Source organism: Mytilus galloprovincialis, chromosome 7 (assembly GCF_965363235.1).
Source record: "Mytilus galloprovincialis chromosome 7, xbMytGall1.hap1.1, whole genome shotgun sequence".
Lineage (NCBI taxonomy): Eukaryota > Metazoa > Mollusca > Bivalvia > Mytilida > Mytilidae > Mytilus > Mytilus galloprovincialis.
In genome coordinates, this window is record NC_134844.1 from 39260748 (window position 1) to 39281271 (window position 20524).

General features: G+C 34.3%; 1 protein-coding gene across 1 annotated transcript; it reads right to left on the reverse strand.

The window, feature by feature from the left end:
* Positions 1–300: 300 nt before the first annotated feature.
* LOC143082951 (retinol dehydrogenase 11-like) lies at positions 301–11388 on the reverse strand. Its single transcript, XM_076259006.1, has 7 exons — positions 11239–11388; positions 4484–4624; positions 3379–3570; positions 2849–3010; positions 2097–2219; positions 1080–1284; positions 301–668 (listed from the first exon to the last, which is right to left on the reverse strand). Exons 1-7 carry the CDS (start codon positions 11339–11341, stop codon positions 575–577), a joined length of 1020 nt encoding a protein of 339 aa, XP_076115121.1. The 5' UTR covers positions 11342–11388; the 3' UTR covers positions 301–574.
* Between the last annotated feature and the right edge of the window lie 9136 nt (positions 11389–20524).

The following is a 20524-nucleotide window of genomic DNA, read 5'->3' on the forward strand; positions in this document are numbered from 1 at the left end:
TTAATGCCATATGAGGATAGATCCGGAGGCGTTGTCCATTATCTGAATATGTCATTTTTCTGTTAAACCCTCCCTTTTTTTTATAAAGTTTTTGATAAAAAAAAAAGCGTTTGGCTTAAGTTTCATCGTAAATTTGCATTTTCACGAGGTAACACAACTATTCGTTTGATATTATTTTGTTGATAAGCATTTGTCTTTATGTTATGGACTTTAATGGTCAAGTTGTAGGAAATTAATAAACGATCACATGTTTCCATATACTCAGTGTTTTTCGTCAATATTATAAGAGACACCTGGGACTCAAATGATTGAACTGTTTAGTTGAAAAATTTATACAGCAAAAAGGTTTATAAATTTTCAAATGTTTTAACTGTAAGATTTATTGCAGTCAAACCTCTCATTAGTTTTATTTAATTTATATGTTGCTCGTCCATCCGTTCTTAGTATGGATCACATTTCGGACATAACACAGAGAAGCCAATAAAGGGAACTAAAGACTGTGCAACACTTGCATCTTAAACTTTCTAGATAACGTGCTACATGTTCAATATTTCGAGGTCTTTTTTCCCGATGGTTAAAGTTCTACCAGTTTTTCAGACAGTTCCCATAATTTCTTAGCAGCGCCGTCGTCTAAAGCAGTTTTTGTAGGTGTGGTTTCAGCACAATCACTAAAACAATAAACAAAATGTTATGTAAATATCGCTTACTAAGCAATAAATTATTGGCTATTAAAAATATTATAACATTATTTTTCCAGATTGAATTATATTTGAATATGTTTTTGGATGAGATAGTCTGTTTTGTTTCAGCCCATTGATAATTCTATTATTATTGCGAGTGAAAAGAAACTTTTTCCAATAATGAGTATATCTTTGCCACTTGTATATCTCAAGTAGTGAGAACACCCATGAGAATGAAAATGGGTGGGTTTTTGTTTAATTTAATTTTTAGCTGATTATAACTGCTTTATAAGTGTAGAGATTATATAAAAGGAGATCGAAAAATGTAAAAAGGAAAAGAAATTGTATACAAAGTCATGCATTTAGTTATATATTCATTTTAAAAGCCGAATGTTTTACCTGTAATATTTTCCTGTTTCGTTATCCAGAGACTCTTCAACAGCACAATAAATGTTAGTTTGTGCTCCCTCATACGGAGTTTTGATGAAGAAAGTGATAATAAAATACAAGGCCTCCATAATAAATTTGACCTTGACTCTCATATGTCTGGCAAGCTCTGTGTTGATTGAACCAGGATGTAAGGAGTAAGTTGTAACACCAGTTCCTACAAGAAATGAACTTAACTTAAACCCTACACTTGCCTATGGAGGTAAGTGTCTGACATAAGGGGTTTCTGTTTTTTATATGGGCTAAACATAAGCACTCGAATTGCCATGGTAAATTATATCTAAGGTATAGTTATCAACTCTACTAAATGTGCAGATTTGTGTCAGATACAATGCATATGGACTGAACTTAGTACGGTGACCTATAGTTTTTAATTTCTGTGTCATTAATGATTTTGGTCTCTTGTGGAGAGTTGTCTCATAGGCACTCATACTTCATCTTCTTCATGTTCTTATTTCTATTGGTAGGCTGGAAGACGTGAGTGCAATATTATACAATTCATCTTCTCGTGAAAATATACTGCATTAGTATGGAAATGCATAGCTTTAAACACATAAAAATAAAAATACAGTGTACTTCAAAAGAAGTTAGACAGTAAGCTTAATTACAATGATGATGATGGTTTGATAACCCAATGCTGACGGCTGCACCCTATTTTTAACATTTTTACCTAGTATGTCTGCTTCTTTTGTTCACAAAATGCTGTCAATATAAAAGTGAGAGGTTTAGCTAGCTATAAAACCAGGTTCAATTCACTATTTTCTATATAAGAAAATGCCTGTACCAAGTCAGGAATGTGGCAGTCGTTGTCCATCCGTTTTAGGTTTTAATTTTGCCATTTGATTATGGTCTTTCCGTTTTGAAATTTTCCTCGATGTTTTTGTTATTTTCCTTTTTTTATATACTGTTGTTTTTAAAATAGGTTAAAGTATTCAATTTGACGAGAAAGAAAGATCTTCTTTATCTTACCAGTTAATCGAGATGCCAATTGTTTTGTAAATAATATATTACAAAGTTTGCTCTGTGAATAAGCTCTGCTTTCACTGTAGCTTTTCTCCCTTTTCGCAATGTCATCAAAATCAAGTGGACCAGCTGTAAATATAATTTTCATGAAAATAATATGCTGTAGACATGTTGTGTGATAAGATGATTCCATGTTTCAAGGGGGTCTGGGGTTTACAGAATATGGAATAATGGGATAAAATACAGAATAAAGTGGCAGAAACAGAGGGTAGTGGGATAATAAAATTAGATATATTCTAAAACTTTAAGAATACAGAAGTGAAGGACCACCAATCAATGCAGACTCTATTTCAACTCATGAATTACAAGACAGTTTCTGAATTACGACGGACAGTTTAACAAACCAATTCATTTTATATCCAGTACATTACGGGAAATGGAAAACCTCTTAAAATAATAAATGATTAAACGATAGGAATAAAAATCCTTTAGGTTATACAATAGAAAAGGTGTAGATTTTGACAAAAAAATGAATAACAGAAAACATTAGGAAATCTTCATTAATACTGCAACTCAGTTACACAACACTACAATTCCCTATTACCATTCTCAATTTTAATGTCTGAAAAATGAATTTCAAATCATTACTTTTCTTGTGTCATATTTAATACTTTTATTTATTCAAAAAAACACCAAGAGACTGATTTGTTAATGACTAATCTCATATTTGTATGTATGTATAATACTTTAATACTCACTGAAGACATGGGCAAACGATGATACGTTAATGATTCGACTTGGAGCTGACTTCTTCATCAAATCAAGTAAAAGATTTGTAAGCAGAAAATGTCCTAGATGGTTTACGCCAAACTGCATCTCGAACCCATCTACTGTCTTCCCATATGGACACGCCATAACTCCTATTAATAATTAAAGTATTATTATTTTGACAGGAAAAAAGGTACTGGCTTCGTAAAATGAATTTCAATTATACCTTTTGGAGAAAGGGTTCTTATTTTTTAAAGTTTTCCTTTCTGATTCTTACATAAATAACTTTTTTGAAATTTGTTGAATATGTAAATATCAGCTATGTAAAACAAAAAATTGCCTTCACAATGTTGTTTTCGTCTTGATCTAGATATGTATAATTATACATAATAATTGTCAATTCAAAATAAAGGTATCTAAACAAATTTAAATTTAACTCACTTCACGTATAACAGACATGCTTAAACATATTTGTTTCATATATTTTCGTATTTTTCTTGTAAAAAACAATTCCACTTACCAGCATTATTTAATAGGATGTCTATTCTTTTCTCCGTTTTTTTAATATTCTCAGCAAAAGTTCTGACAGATTTCAAGGAAGCCAGATCTAGTTGTCTGACATATATTTCTTTACTTCCGCTTATACGCGTTATATCGTCTGCTGCAGCATTTGCTCTGGTCATGTCACGACAAGCAATGATGACTTTTGCACCTAACAGGTAAATCATATATTTTCAAAACTGATATAAATGAATTTGATTATGGGTAGATTTTAATTTTACTGTACACGAAATGAAACCGACAGGAATATAATGACAGCATTTGAAAACTAGTACTCGTCTAGTTGTTTTCTTTCTGAAATATGCTACAGTGGTCTTGAAGTTTATTGTTTACTTAATTTTCTTCATTCTTTGATTATGCTAACAACTTATAAACAAAAAAAAGAAGAAAGTATTGACATTTGATATATTCGTCGTTTCGTACTTATGAAGCAGCGTTCACCCAAGAGCTCAATAAATTGATTTCAGCGTCCGATAAATAAATAACATGGAAGTTTGTTACGTTTTACACATTGTGACTTGGATGGAGAGTTGTCCATTGGCACTCATGCTACATCTTCTAATTTCTTGTTAAATATATTGATGGAATAACAAATTCACGATGAACGTGAAATAATTTCGTTCATAAACGATGCACGATAAAACATGGACTGTAACGAACGCATATCATAGCCTCGAAGCGTTTTGACCGACAAGTACATCATATACTAGTACGCCATAATACGTTTGAAGTCCCAAAATGTATGAGGAAAATCATAGTTATTAACTTTCAAAACGACAGACTTTTAATGTTATCAAGCACGGAAAACACGCGTTTTAATTCTCGAAGCGATGATGGAAAATTAGCATCTTTTATCTCAAGGCACGTATAATTAATTTGGGGGAACACGTTGAACCGTCTTGAACAACCGGACGTTAAAATTTAAAAATCATCAAAAGATGCTATCATAACTGATGTCCAGAATATATGCCTTTGTCAAATAATATAGTTCGAAATGAAGAACGAATCACCAATGTCAAATATAATTCTTTTTATGCGATGCTATTTACTAATGTTGACTTTACCTCGTTTTGCCAGATCTATTGCCGTCTCTTTACCAATGCCAGTATTGCCACCAGTTATTATGACAGTTTTACCATCAATACGTCTGTTTCCAGTATACATTGCTCCTTTTATATATTTCCTAATCCCCCATAAGGCTACGACTGTAAATTAATAAAAATGATGGATTAATGAAAAACAATACCGTATAGGGTGTTATTTTCGCGGGGTGCAAATTTTCGCTTATTTTCGCAGATAGACGAAAATCGCCAAAATAAATCCCGCCAAATTAAAGGTGTACATGCTAAGATTTATGGTTTGTTTTTTTCTTCAAAATTTCATCAAATCCATGAAGGTTTTGAAAAGTTATTGATGACTCAAAAACTTTCCTCGTAGATTGTATCTACTTGTTAACTGTAAAATAAAACTAAGTCCAGCTATCAATCAAATATGGAACAATAAATTATTTTAAATTTAGCTCTAGATACTATATTTTGTTTATTAACAAGCTTCTGACCAATTTTCCCAACATTCCATACGATGGCTCGACCAAAATATGAATGTCCCTTAGAGTTGCAAATAGTCAAAAAATAACATAAGGACCCAAGAGCTACGGTTCCGCAGTTACATTTACTTCCCAATCAAATAGTTTTTCAAATTCGAAGTACGTCTGGAATATACAATGTAGTTGTGTAGAACCTAAACGACTCATATCGGTGTGACACGTGTATTTTGACTAACTTCAGAATGTAAGCAAGGCCGATATCACTAAAATTATTGTACACAAAAATAAGTGTTTTGTATTGTGGTCAGTATCAGACCCTGTTCACACTTAGACATTATGATCGATTTAAACAAGATCGGCTCACTTTAGATCGTTTTGAAGGGTTAATGTGAATGCTTTAAATCGATCTTCAATTGGCCTAAACTAAAATCAAAAGAGGTAGTTTAGTTTGAATCGATCCAAAGTAAACCGCTCTTACTTTAAATCATTGTGAACGCAGAGATCGGTTAAAACCAGTACGATTGAATCGTTAATAATTCATGCGCATAAGAAGTACTTGAACAAAACTACAGCTAAAGCTAGGTTCACACTGCCGATCAGATCAACTCGATGATCCCGATTGTCCAAATTTTCACAACCAAGCTCAACCAAATGCTTGATCGGGCCTGTTTACGACTTCTAACCGACCGCCATCTGACTGTACACGACCTTAACTCGACCATTCACGACTTCTAAATGACCCCCTCACGACTCCATCCCGAAAACAAAATGAATACTTATTCGATAATTCCGATCAATTCACGATCTTTACACGATCTTTACTCGACTAGCTAGACCAAATCAAATATTCACGATCTCAACCTGATCTCGACCAGATCAGATCGACCTGATCGTATATGGGTCGTAGGGATAATCGGGAATTGGTCAGGTATGCACAATTCGAGTATAAAACGTCCGAAATTTTTATTCCCTGCCGCTTCGGAGTGGGCATTAAGTGTTACCCTTGTCCATATGTACGTACGTCCCAACAATATAAGTTTCCGTTCTCTAATTTTATTTTGCCTCAACCTTTAATGAAACGCCGTATACACAATGCTTATTACCATGCAACACAGTTCAAACGCGAATTTGCTGGTCTTTCTTTTGTAATGACCGTTTAGAATGTTATTTATGCTAGCTGGGGGCATTATCAGTGTCCCATGGACACATTCTCCGTTTATTTGGTTATATTCAGTAGAAGGTCCGAGAAAAATCATAAATCTAAAGTATCTACATAGAAATAAAGCAATTGGATTTGTGGGCAAGATAGTAAGAGCCCAGAGAGACAGGTTAATAGCTGTGACGGAGCTTGAAGAGTTCATAGAAGACGGACAAGATGGTGTAGACAGCAACGGGCGCCGAGAAATCTAGGTGATGCAGTGGCTGACACGACAACCACTGTGTGGGCAGTATGAGAGACTTGCACTAACTGAACAAAAAGGAACCCAATGCTTATAAAAACGTCCTCATAGTGGACACTGATATGCATTGCAATGGTAGTTTTATTGCTTTTTTTTGGAAATGACACCACAAAATAAGATTTGTCACTGGATTAGTACTTATGTTAGATAGCAATATACGTAAATTTTACCATCCCCTTTTTCTTGCTTTCTTACAAATAAAGTGTAGTGTTTGTGTCATATATGTGCATAAGCATGCAATCAGTATGTTTCATAAATTTAAAATCCAGTAGTTCAATGGTTAAAGACATCTGTTTTCCTTTTGCTGTATGGCAACAACCTGCATGTATTTGCTAAAAAAATATTGCAAAAAGAGGGCAAAATGTCACATAGTTCCCCAAAGTTTGACTCAAAGCAGAATTTTAATACCCTGGAGTGATACCTTTTCTGAAACTGTTTACAACTTTACATATATCTATCAAGAGATCAAGAGTGCATTTCTTTCTAACCTAAGGTTGGTTAACGTTGTGTGCTGGTTTTTATATTTAAAATTTGTTAAACATTACAAAAGAAGAATCAAATGCATCGTTTAAGGGAGCTACCATTTAATTTTTATGTGTGTGTGGGGGGGGGGGGGGGGGGCTAGGATGAAATTTGAAAAAAATAGGCAGGACAGGAGTTTTAAGTAGGACCGAATAGAGTAAAAAATAAAAAGGCAGGTCTGAGATTACAACTAAAAAAAAAAGCAGGACAAAATTTTTCATCCTAGCCCCCCCTCCCCCCCCATAAAAATCAAATGGTAGCTCCCTAATCAGAGTTAGCTGACCCTGTTTGAACTGTCAAAAACACATGCACATTTTGTTGTTATTTGAACTTATTATGCGGGGAAAATAGCCTCCGTAGAAGATGTTATAGACACGGAGGACATCGCTCCTCTAGATATTTAATTCTATTGGCAGTTCTTCGTCTTAATCAGATGGATGTATTAAGATAGTGATGATAAAAACTTTTTGAAAAATGTTCTTTCTTGTCATAACTCAAAATATTGTCTAAAATTACACAAATTTAGGTATTACCCTCCTTTCTTTCATAGCTGTTATTTTAAGGAAAGAAAGGAGGAAAGTACCTAAATTTGAGTAGGTTTAGACATTTTTTTGAGTTATGACAAGTAAGGACACGTTTAGATAATTGATTTAATGTTAAGTCTCGGTCACACCATGGAAGTAATACTAAATATTACTTCCATGGTCACACCTTACCGGATAGCACGAACGGACGCCTAACGGATGAAAATAAAAGTTGTCCGTTGACAAAATTGTAATCCGTTGATGTACTGACCGAATAAAACGGACGTGTAACGGATGCATAACGGACACACACCGGATATGCAATGTACGACAAACGGACACGTACCGGACAGAACGGATGTCGAACGTAGTATCCAACGGACGAGTACCGCATAAAACGGACACCTAACGGAAGCGTACCGGATAAAACGGATGAACAAGATATACAGAAAAGTCAAAGGCGACAATAATAATACATGTAAATGATAATCGCATAAATAATTAAAATGTTTCTGTGTAACTGACTTTGGTTTGTTCTTCAAAATTCCGCCAAAGGGCAGTGTCTGGCCTGAATAAGAACTGCATGATTGCGAAGACGTGCCTATACTCTAAGATCGGTTATGAATAATAAGAATTCACGAACCTTAAGAAATCTGACATACCAATAATTGACATTTCTGACGCGAAATTTTCAATTGGCATTTATCCGTTTCAGATCCGTTCATCATCCGTTTTATCCGTTATACGTCCGGTAGAAGTCCGTTTCTCATCCGTTCAACATCCGTTTTATCCGTTAAACATCCGGTAGAAGTCCGTTGGTGAATTTATCTTCCAGACCTCTAACGGATGTTTTTTTAGACTCAAGATTCAACTTTAACAGGGTATAGTTTGAAAAGTAGCACGATTGCTAAGGACTTTCTTTGCACCAATCGATTCCTCAGACATTTTAGAATCGTCTCATAAATTTAAAAAAAAATCGATTGTCTAATATAATAGAAAATCTTGGAAATGTAACAATTCCTGCCGAATTTCACGATTTTCCCTATATATCCTTTGTAATTTTGGTGTATGATACTGTTAACGTCAACAGCTCGTATCTCAAAAACGAAAACGGTTACCCCTTTTTTTATTTTATTTTCTGATTTATTTTTACAAGCAGAATCTACATGTAAAATTTAAAAAAAATCCATTGTGTAGTTTAATTACGTACACTTCGCCTTAACGGACATGCAACGGATATGGACGGACGTCTAACGGATAAGAACGGACGTCTAACGGACATGAACGGATTGAAAAAAAGTTATCCGTTAGTCGTCCGTTCGAGCTATCCGGTAAGGTGTGACCGAGTCTTAAAAGTTAGAAAGAAATGCATAGGTTAAAGTAACAAACGACGAATGACAAACTGTAGACGCATTTGCAGCGAGTGTACAGTTTCTCAAAGTTTATGCAAACTTTGCAAAAGTATGTTAGAAACAAATGATCAAAACGTGTGCTCGCTGAACAGTTTGTATCGTTAGTGTAAGAAAGAAGTTCGCTCCAAACAAAAAAATATTTTACTTTCGTCTCTTGTGTGAAAATCCGCCAGTGCCCAAATTGCAGGACTTTCTTCCCTTCCGGAACACCTGAACATTACAGGTTTTGTTGGGTTACGTGTTGCTAAGTTTTTAGTTTTCTATGTTTTTCTTCTCGTCGGTTTTCGTTTTTCGCTATGGCTGTGTCGGTTTGTTTTCGACCTTTGAGTTTGATTGTTCCTTTGTGTTTTTTGCCTCTCTTTTAAAATGTTACCTCTCCTTGCAAAAGTAAAGACACGTACTGTACATGGAGGAATTTTTGCACAGTTAAAAATAATGTTGCCAATATATGTTTGCGGACGTAGAGTTAGGAGAGTAGAGAATCGTGTAGCAGTCATGTGTTCTCGTGTATGGCCGAGTAGAGATCGAAGAGTGGTCGAATGTGGTCGAGAAGCGATCGGGTATTGGTCGAGTTGGTCTAGGATAAAATAAATATAGAAGTCTCAGTGATCTGTAAGCGATCGGGCATTTGTCGAGTTAATCTGGAAATGATCGGACATTAGTCGAGCAAAGGTCGAAATGATCGAGTACTGATCGGTAAAAAAATTGTATTCCGACCAAACTCGATCCCTACACGATCCTTTCCAGATCAATTCGACCGCTACTCGACGAATTCTCGATCTCTTCTCGTGTGACTTGCTTCTCGATCCTTACTCGAATGTTTTTGACATGTCAAAAACTCTCCGGTAGAAAGTCAGATCGATGACGAGCAAGGTAGACTATCCCGAACATTCTTGTCAATTGAGTCAGACCGATCACGTTATTTGTCATGATCGGGCTTGATCGAGTTGATCTGATCGACAGTGTGAACCAAGTTTAACCCATATTTCTCTGTTAACAGATTGTGTGTACATGCAAGTAAAAGGGAACTGAAAAAAATCTTGTCTTCGCCATAGCAAATGTTGATTTTTTTTTTCTTTTCAGAAACCGTAGTATCACTTCATGATGACATGCTGTAATTATTCTGCTAATTTCGGGCGCCGTGATTGGCAATTAAATATTTGGGTGTTTGTTTGTTTTGTAACTTCCTTGCTACAGTTGTTTGTTTCAAAATCAAGAAAACTAGTATTAAAACTTAAACTTGTGATTTAAGAGAAACAATAATTTCATCCATTATTTTCTAGTGTTCAATTTGATTATTTCTATTTATAAACAATGTTACAGTTTTACGGGCGAATAGGTCAGATCGACTACATTTTTAGTCGTAGTGTGAACGCAGTGGTTTAGATTTAGACGTATAGCGTGTTTTACTTGAAGCGGTTCACTCAGTTACACTTTTAAAATCTCCTTATGTTGGCATATATATCCCTAAATGAGGCGAAACATACCAAACGTGTATCCAGATACATAGAAAAAAAATTGACAATGACATTGCAAAAATACAAAATACGACAAAAATACATCTCAAAGATTGTACTAAACTTAGTTTATTATAGGCATCAAATCTAGAAAAGTTTGTATCTTTATAAAACAGAAAATGAATATAAGACCCCAATCCAATTTAGCATTTTTTTTCATCCATCTGAAACAAAACCAGTTAGCGTTCCTCATAACTGACCTAATCCCCCCCCCCCCTTCCCACAAAAAAAAAAAAAAAAAAAAAAATAGCTCGATGAATAACTTCTACGACACGGAAAGACAATGATCACCGTAAAATACTTCCAAAAAAAAATATAATTAAGACAAAAATGCATGCAAATTTTATAACTCTAGATGCTTTTTTGTACTTAGAACACAGGGGCGGATCTAGACATGCTAGATGCGAAAACGTAGCTCTATTGTCCTTTGATTTTATTTTTTTTTTTTTTTTGCCATGGTCCGCAAATATCAAAAATCATCAAAAGGACCTTAAGAGCTACGTTTTCGCAGCTAGGGCGGATCCAGCCATTTTAAAAAGGGGTTCCCAACCTGAGTTCCCAACCCAGGAGAAAGGGGTGGGGTTCCAACCACATGTCCCCATTCAAATGCATAGATCGTCCAAAAAAGAGGGTTCCAATCCCCCGGATACGCCACTGGTAGCAATAGATGACTCTAATGGATGTACTATGATATAACCAAAATAATAGTTTGAGGTTATCAACGAGTCAAAATACAATTAGTTGCACGTGACTGAAAGTTCAAGAATTAGAACTGAAACAACTTTAGAATCGAAATCAAAATAAAATACAGAATTAACTTTAGTGACTATATACTTACTTATGATAGCGATAGTAACCAGAGCAATTTTATTATCAACTACACATTCCTGAATTGTTTCTATGTTTTCCATGATTATTGAATAAATCCTCGCATCCACCATGGATTGTTTCCCTTCGTATAATTCTACATTCACCCTACGTTCTACCTAGGGACTGTCTCAAAATGTTACAGTTTAAATTTTGGAAAAATTACAACTTCCGCAGTATCATATAGATACTATTTATTTTAAAAAGAACAAAATATTAAGAGAGAACATAACTGCATAAAAAATTCTAATATACTAAATGCATAAAAGCGAGTGCATTGTGCACTTCACATTGATACTAATTAACACTAGATGCAAAGGTGCATAAAAACCAAAATGTGATTTTTGTTTAGCAACCTTATAGCTTAAATGTTTATGTTTAGACTTTAAAATAAATACATTGACAGTCGTATATTAGGAAGTCTTCTGGCGACCAATTAGCAGGACAGGAAATTTGGTATCTGATGAGATTGGCGACGGTCAATATAATATACTAACAATTTACGTAAAGCTTAAGCTAGGTCAAGCTAGGAACAGAAACTGGTTTTGTGGGAGATTATAAGCGAATGTTACTTCATATTTGTTACTTCATTGTTTGTGTGTATATGTCTGGTACTTGCTTGATCGTAAAGACTACAGTACTGCAATATTATAGTTAATTTAAAATATGAGATTATTTGTGTCGAGCCTGCGACTTTTGTCGCAGAAAGCTTGACACAGGGAAAGTGATCCGACTGCGGCGGCGTCGGCGTTAGCTAACTTCTTAAAAGCTTTATACTTTAGCAGATGGAAGACCTAGATGCTTCATACTTTGTATATAGATGCCTCATGTTTCCGTCAGTCACATGTCCAATGTTCTTGACCTCATTTTCATAGTTCAGTGACTACTTGAAAAAAAAAGTTCAGATTTTTTGTAATGTTAAACTCTCTCTTATTATAAGCCATAGGATAACTATATTTGGTATATGTGTACCTTGCAAGGTCCTCATGCCGACCAGACAATTTTCACCTGAACAAGGTTAAGTTTTGGTGGTCAAGTTCATATCTCATATAGTTATAAGCAATAGGTCTACTATATTTGGTGTATGGAATGATTGTAAGGTGTACGTGTCTAGCTGACAGGTGTCATCTGACCTTGACCTTGACCTCATTTTAATGGTTTATTGGTCAACGTTAAATTTTTTGAGTTTTTGTCCTTTTTTCTAATACAATATGCAATAGGTCAACTATATTTGGTGTATGGAAATATTTTATGATCTATTTGTCAGTCGCGCAGTTTTTATATGATTTTGACCTCATTTTCACGGTTCATTGCTCAGTGTTAAGTTTTTGTGTTTTGGTCTGTTTTTCTTAAACTAAAAGCAATTGGTCAACTATATTTGTTGTATGGAAGAATTGTTAGCAGTACATGTCTGCCTAGCATTGTTCATCTAACCTTTACCTCATTTTCATGGTTCATTGGTATAGTTTTAGTTTTCGTGGTTAATGTTGAGTTTATGTGACAGTTGTAGTAAACCTTTATATTTATGACTATCAACATCATATCAATGATTAGTAAAGAAGGCGAGACATTTCAGCGTGTGCACTCTTGTTTTTTTTATATAGTTGGTAAACTCTAACAATATACAAAAGTGAAATCTTTACCAGACAACCCGGCGCATTTGTGTTTCACTCTGAGTCTCTTCAACTACATGTTTATATATATTATAGATCGCAATTCGTGGTACACTCAGAGTAATGTATATAGCCGATAATATCATGTGAAACACATTGGATTTTTATTTTACACCCATATATATATAGATGTCGGTAAATAAAATTGGATACCCTCTGCATGTATCATGCTTTCGATAACATATTGTCAAATCGCTGACATCATACCCCCCCCCCCCCCCCCCCCCCACACACACACCTATATAATTGAAAACTATCATTCTGCATTGACAATAATCTATTCGTGTAAAAAAAGATGCAACCACTCGGGGCAAACGCCTCCAAGGTGTATATAATACATAGATATACAGAGAAGATAAACAAAATGAATTAAATAACATTGTTGTCATCTTCCCATTCTTGCGATTTAACATACCATCTGCCTTTACATTTGGCGTTTACGCATCTCGATTGTGTTGATGTGTCAGATCTATTTCTCATTGAAAGACTGAATTAATTACCACTGTATATGTTCTGCATACTGTCACTGAAATTGATTAGTTGATTGCGTGGACGGATGAAGGATTTTTAAATTGGGTCATAATTGTCGAAAATGCAAAAATAACATGAAAAAAAATTGAGCGATTTTATGCCCTCTGCGAACGTGGCTGCGTACTTGTACATCCCATACAGCCTAACTAATAGTCCCTTTAGATCAACCAACGACACATTTCGAGGCACATATATGAAGCCACGCAAACGCCCGTCTCATCTTTGTAGGGTCTTTGCTGGTTCAGCAGCGAATATCAAATCCAAGGTACAATTCGATTTACAATTTGCGTTTAACAATCGTGAAAAACCGTTTCACAGACTTAATAACCATTTGGATATTCATAAAAAAAAACCAGTTACCCTCAAGGTGTCTGTGGATTATCTCGAAATAATTTAGAAAAGCTAAACTTAGTTTTTATTCGACCCATTTTTGAATATGCCACAGAAGTGTGGGATAATTGTGGAATAGGCTACTCACATAAATTAGAAAATTTGCAATTAGAGGCCACAAGAATAGTAACAGGTCTACCAATATTTACAAAAACTGAAACTTTATATTCTGAGGTTGGCTGGGAATCTCTTTTTGAAAGAAGAAGGAGAAGAAAATTGCAGATGTTTTATAACATGAACCAAAAGCATGCACCAGAATATCTATGTAATCTTGTACCTGCTTGTGTACAAAGTACAACCAACTAACCGTTGCGAAATGGGCATGATATTATTGTTCCATTTTGTAGACTTTCCCTTACTACTGAATCGTTTATTCCCTCTACTATACGTGAATGAATAAACTTGATCCAAAAATTCGCAGTGTCGACTCCTCTATTTCTAAATTTAAGAAAGAATTAAAAAACGATAGTCTATTATGTAAAATTGAAACATTTTATTTGTTCGGCCCAAGGAAATTAAATATTATCTTAACGCAATTGCGATGTTCCGCTTCATTCTTAAACAATGACCTATTTAGAGCTAATATTATGGATGATCCTTCTTGCCATTGTGGGTCCGATATTGAGGATGTCTACCATTACTTCTTCGTTTGCCCAAAATACACATTATGTAGAAAAACCTTATTCCATAACCTTAACTGGCTATCTGAAAACTTTGTTTTAGATACAAAACTATTAATTTGAGGACACTTGGAACTTCGGAACGAACAAAATATTCAAATTTTCAAACATGTTCAAAATTTCATAAAAAGGTCAAACAGATTTCTTATGCCTTGATAGAGCTTTATTATTACTGACACGGAACGTCATCGTTGTCAATTTACAAGTCATTGTCACAGAATTATACGACTTTTCAAACTTTCTTTTTCTCTTTTTACTTTCTCTCCTCTTTGTTCACCTATGAAATAAACTAGTATTATATTGTATAAACTGTTTGTTTTATATGCATGTCCATTATATTATACTATTATTGTAACTTTATACTGTATTATGGAAAAGACTTCATCAGTATGATTTACTTGTGTCTAATCCATTTTGCTTTAATTCAGCAAATAAAATATGTTTAAACTAAATCTGTGGATTATAAATATGGTCAATTTGTTTTTTTCCCCACCGGTAGTAAAACCCTTGACAAAGTTGGAAGTCTAGTTTTTTGTGCGGTATACATACAAGTACGCAGCCACGTTCTGACAGAATGGGAACGTGTAATCCGATGCCTCTTGAAGAGAGTGCCACGCTTTCTGCACGTTATGAACCCTTTTTAAAATCTCTTTTTGAGTGAGTTGTTCGTGTGTTGGTTGGTGCAAGGTAAAATTTCTCTGCCCATCCAGTTTACTCAAATTGTTCCAGTGGAAGTCCGAATTTCCCCGATCTTCAGACCGGACGAACTCTAATAATGACCTACCTATTGTATTTTTTGTTAATTTTTTCTCGTCCTGAATATGCATGTGCAATCTTTACCACTGAACATTAAAACAACAAATAATTGGTCGATATAAAAACAAAACAGACCCAGAGTCAATTGATAACGGGTTAAAATATGTTATGAAAGGAATACGAAAAGAGAAATTTCAATGCCCGTCTGTTTTTTATGCATATTTTTTAATAGTAATTTGAATCGGCGGTATAGATAGAGATTCGCTCATTGTCCAGTAACTCATGTTATTATGATTATTGAAAAGACGAATCTTAAATTTTGCAAGTTGTTCCTAAATCTTATTTTCCAATAACAGTCGTATGATATATCGTTAACTAAGGCATTAACCGCTTTATTCTTTAATCTTCAAGTTTTTCCTGAGTTAGTTACGAGAAAACTGTCAAAAGCATTCTCTGCTGAATATCGATAAATGCATCAGTTGTATAATCAACGATGTTATTTTCAGTGCAAAGCTATTTGTAATGCGTGTCGATGCTTATATTATTAACACGTGCGCCTAGCACTTTATTTATGATATATGGTACCGTGGATAAAATATTTAAGTAAGCCAATCTGATCGATTTTATACGGCATAGAATAATTTTTACTTCTTAAATTGTCGTCTTTTCTGAATGTACCCTTTTTAATAGAGAATTGCAATTTCTGGAATTATAATGATTGATCGACGCAATTTTTACGTAAGTTGTAAGATGGAATCATGGGAATACCACTTGCGTCAAATAAAGATAGAGAAAGGAGAATGTTTGTCCTAGAACATTGGTGAAGAGTTCTGGTACATTATAACTGTTCGCATTGTAGAAAATATTAAACTAATTCTCAAAAACTAGGTACAAGACACCACATACATGTACACACGTATTCTTCATAATGCTTTAAATTTGTTATAGTACATTTGTACGACAATAAGAAATGTATTCCATATATACAATTTTTTTCAAGCAAGTGTGTTCTATTTGAGTTTATATTGTCTTAAATATATATCCATGCAATGCGAGGTGTTAAACATATCTCAATTATACGTATGTATAGTTGAAGATAATAATTAGGCATGTGAGATATACTATGCTTTATGGTAGCTGTCACACTGTTTTTCAACATATAAGGTGACTATGTTACAGCCTAATTGATAAGAGTGTCAACTTATGTGGCACAATTTCTGAGACTCTGCCACCAGTCTTCTCGTACTCCCTACTGCTGTGGGTTTAACGAAGAGACACAATACAATGTACCTAAATTTAATTGTGGCATTGTGCCAACTACCCAAAGCACTCGCGGTATGCACGCCTTAATAATTACGAGAAGCTGTATTTGTCTGCATTTGAACGAAAAGGTCTTTAGGGATTGTCTCATTCACCTATACCCCTCATTTGAATGATCTTTTATCACCGCTAGAACAACATACTATACTAGTATACTAATCTTCCATTTATAATTTAAATACGTGTATGTCGCTACGAATTTAAGACGTATCTAATGGTTTTTTTTTTTTTTGGAGAAAATATCATGTAAAACCACTGTAATCTTAAATACTTCGTAATTCATTTTATACTGGCAACAGATTTTCTATATATACATATATAAGAAGTATTTAAAACAACCTGAACCTGAAAAATTATGCAAGCTTAATTAGCTTACTTTTATACACGTTAGTACATTGTATAACACTTATTATTGATACAAATGTGCAACTGTTACAATGGACGTTAGTATTTGTGGATCTACAATTTTAAAATGAGGGATTTATTGTTTCTTGGGATAATTTTTCTCAGTGTTTCGTTTGTTGTGTCAGCTGTTAATAAGGTAACAATTCAGTGTGAGTTTAGAAAAGACGATAATTTATGGAGTTGCAAGTGTTCAGATAAAGGTGTGGGAATGGCTGTTGAAAACTTAGATGGAACAATGCTAATTTGCAATAAGAATGCTAATCTTGAATTCATTAATATTCCATCGACTCAAACAACACACCGTGATTCCAAACACAAATTAGTTCCGAAAGTTTCACAGAAAAAAATACACAAAATGAACAGTAATTCTGAAGTGAAAAGTACTACTAAAGTAGCCGATGTTAAACCAACAGAAAACAAATATAAAGGCAAAAGTAAGCATTTAACAGAAGTAACGGAATCTACAACTGGAATACTAGAAAACCTATTTTCAAGAATTTTAAATGACTATGATGGTCAAAAGGTAAATGGATATAATGCACAACAGGTTATTCAACAGTCCAAGACTTGTCCGGTATTTGATCGAAACCTAAAACCTGGAGAAACAATGAAGAGGCTAGGCTGTACTTATATTTGTGACAATGGCGTCTTTAAGAAACGGGACTGTTACGGAAAAAAGGTATTGTTATTACATGGAACACGGGACAAATTTCTAGGTTAGATTGTTAAAATGATATTTTTTTACATGTAAGTGTGTGTTTCGTCGGTTTATATTTATGTAGTTTTGGTTTTACAAAATTAAACAGAAGTACCGTAAAACACGCATTTTTGTTGTTGTTGCTTAAACAGTATAAATTATGATACTGCGTGAATGCTTCAAGTTGTTCTTGGCGATATGTACCTGTTGCGAATATGTAATCCGATGAATTGATAGATAGTTTATACGATTATATTTTTTACCGAGTCTTTGATTTCCTTTAACAATAAGATGTGGTACGATTGCCTGCTCGTCACCTTTGTTCCTTTGTTTTAGTATTTTGTTCCTTTGTCACTTTCTTTGTTTTAGTATTTTGTTCCTTTGTTTTAATATTTTGAATCGTACTACTATCACAGTATAAAATTTAGCTATGTCAGCTTGCCGTAGAATTAAATGTCCATTAGTACACGGTTTTGTTAAACACACTCTTTTTTAAATTCTGTAGAAATATATATATATATATCTATATCTATTATGACTTTTCTAAACATACAAAAGAAATTTATTACCCACCACATGTTATTAATATATATGCAAAAAAAAAGTGAACGGTTCATTCAGTTTTGTGATCTGTTCATTTATAATTAACCCTGGTAAAGTTCATTCGTTTAGTAGAGTACGTTAATTGTCAATCAAGCATAGGTTAGGCTCTCAAACATTTTTAACCCCGCCACATGTTTTATGTGCCTATTCCATTTCAGGAACCTGTGGTACATTGGTGTCATTGGTTCATGTATGTCGTTCGTGTTTTTCGTAAATGATTTTGTTATAAATCATGCAGTTGTTTTCTCAATTCTTGAATTGTTCCATATTTGTCATGTTGGGCCCTTTTGTAGACGATTGTACTGTATGGGTTTTTCCCATTGTTGAAGGCCGTACGGTTGCCGAAAATTGCTGAAATCACCTTCATTTGAACGTGGAAAGATCTCATTGGCAATTATACCACATCTCCTTTTTTATAACAACAATGAATGATATCGATCTCAGTGCATCAGGGTTTTTTTCTGGAGGAACCCCTATCAGGTACACTTGAGACCAAAGGTTTTGAAAGCCTTTGACATAAAAAGTTTCAAACTTCTAAACAGTGGTACGTAGAATTGCTAGGCGACATCGCCATTGTTACGGAATGACAAGGCCGTAGCTACCCTTGAGGCAAGTGAGGCAATTGCCTCACTAAAATTTCGACACTGATTATTATTTGTATACATATATATCAATATAATAGTCATTTGTTGTTCTGTCTCAACCTTAATTTCTATATAACTTGTCATCATTCCTTTTAAACTATTCTTCCTGGATATAACTCAGCATCTCAACGGGTGATGTTTCTCGATAACATTAACCTAGTAATGATAATCATCATGGATCTCCAGTTAAAAACAGGCTCTTGCAGAAAAGAAAAAGCGGCACTGAAGGAAAAGAAGGAATAATTCTAGTAAACTTGTTTTTTTGTGAACAGAGTCTGAGTATTGCATATAACTTCATTAGAACAATCCAAAAACGATAAGTAGACTGACAAATCAAGTACTGGTCTTCGGAAGGGGGCAGTGCTGTCTGCGTATTCATTTCTCCGTTTAACCAACTTTTGACAAATCAAGTCATCACAAGGGGGCAGTCCTGTCTGCGTTTTCATTTCACGAACTTTAATCTTTCTCTTTACAGATAAATAAAATATAAATAATATGAAACATGCATGGATTAGTTTCTATCCATGTTTCTTTAACCTTAAAATTTGAAAGAATATCCCATATTCCAATTTGATATTATTGAGGAATGGTAGAACCTTTAACACAGGATTTTGTCTTTACTTATTCGGGACTACGGAATTTCGGTTCTTTATATTCGGGGTTCGGAATCGGACACCCCATACTCCTAACCCCTAAATTTATAGATTCTGGAACTAAAATACCACCAACTATTTTCAGAAAAACTCCATTCCAATTCCCCTGTACCCATATCATATATACTCTATAGATAGAATCATATACATTTATCTTATTTCATTCTATCCCTAGTTTGTCTATTCTTTGTCAGCATAAAAGCGAGTTTAATATTTTGTAACTGCAACTGTATGATGGTGCTTACAGGAAAGCTTAATTCCCTTTTGCAAACAAAACTGTTACTACCGATGCTGCTACCAAATTGCTGATGGAGAAGGAATTGGAAGAAGACATTAATCACTGTGTTGATGATAATGTGCTTCCTTTAGAAACACAGACTGTCCTAAAATGACTGAAAACTTGGAAAAGAGCATGCATGAGTGGCGAGAGATTGTGCGGGCTTGCCATGTTCATCGCAATAAGGATATCAGCAGACCAAATTATGATTCTGAAACGATTTGACTGAACCGGCCATAGAAAAATTTGGCAAACTTTACTGAATCGATGTTTGTTCTATGTTCTGACAGCAGACTCAAATCAGTGATATTTGGATGATTATCTTACATATAAATTTAAATAAAGTTGTTAAAAATTTTATATAAAAAGTGTCCAAATTCAAAACATTATCAAACTCTCTAAAAATGCCTAGAATGCAGGATTTTGCACCATTCATTTCATACCCTCCAAAAAAAAAATTTCGCCTCGCTTCGCTCGGCTCAATTATTTTGCCTCACTAAAATAAGATGCCTAGCTACGGCCTTGAATGAGAAAACGTTCATGGGCGCACATGTTAGTACTTATTCTTACTATACTTTTATATAAATTGTATTTCCGAGAACGTGAAGAAACAACGAAAACAAGGAGA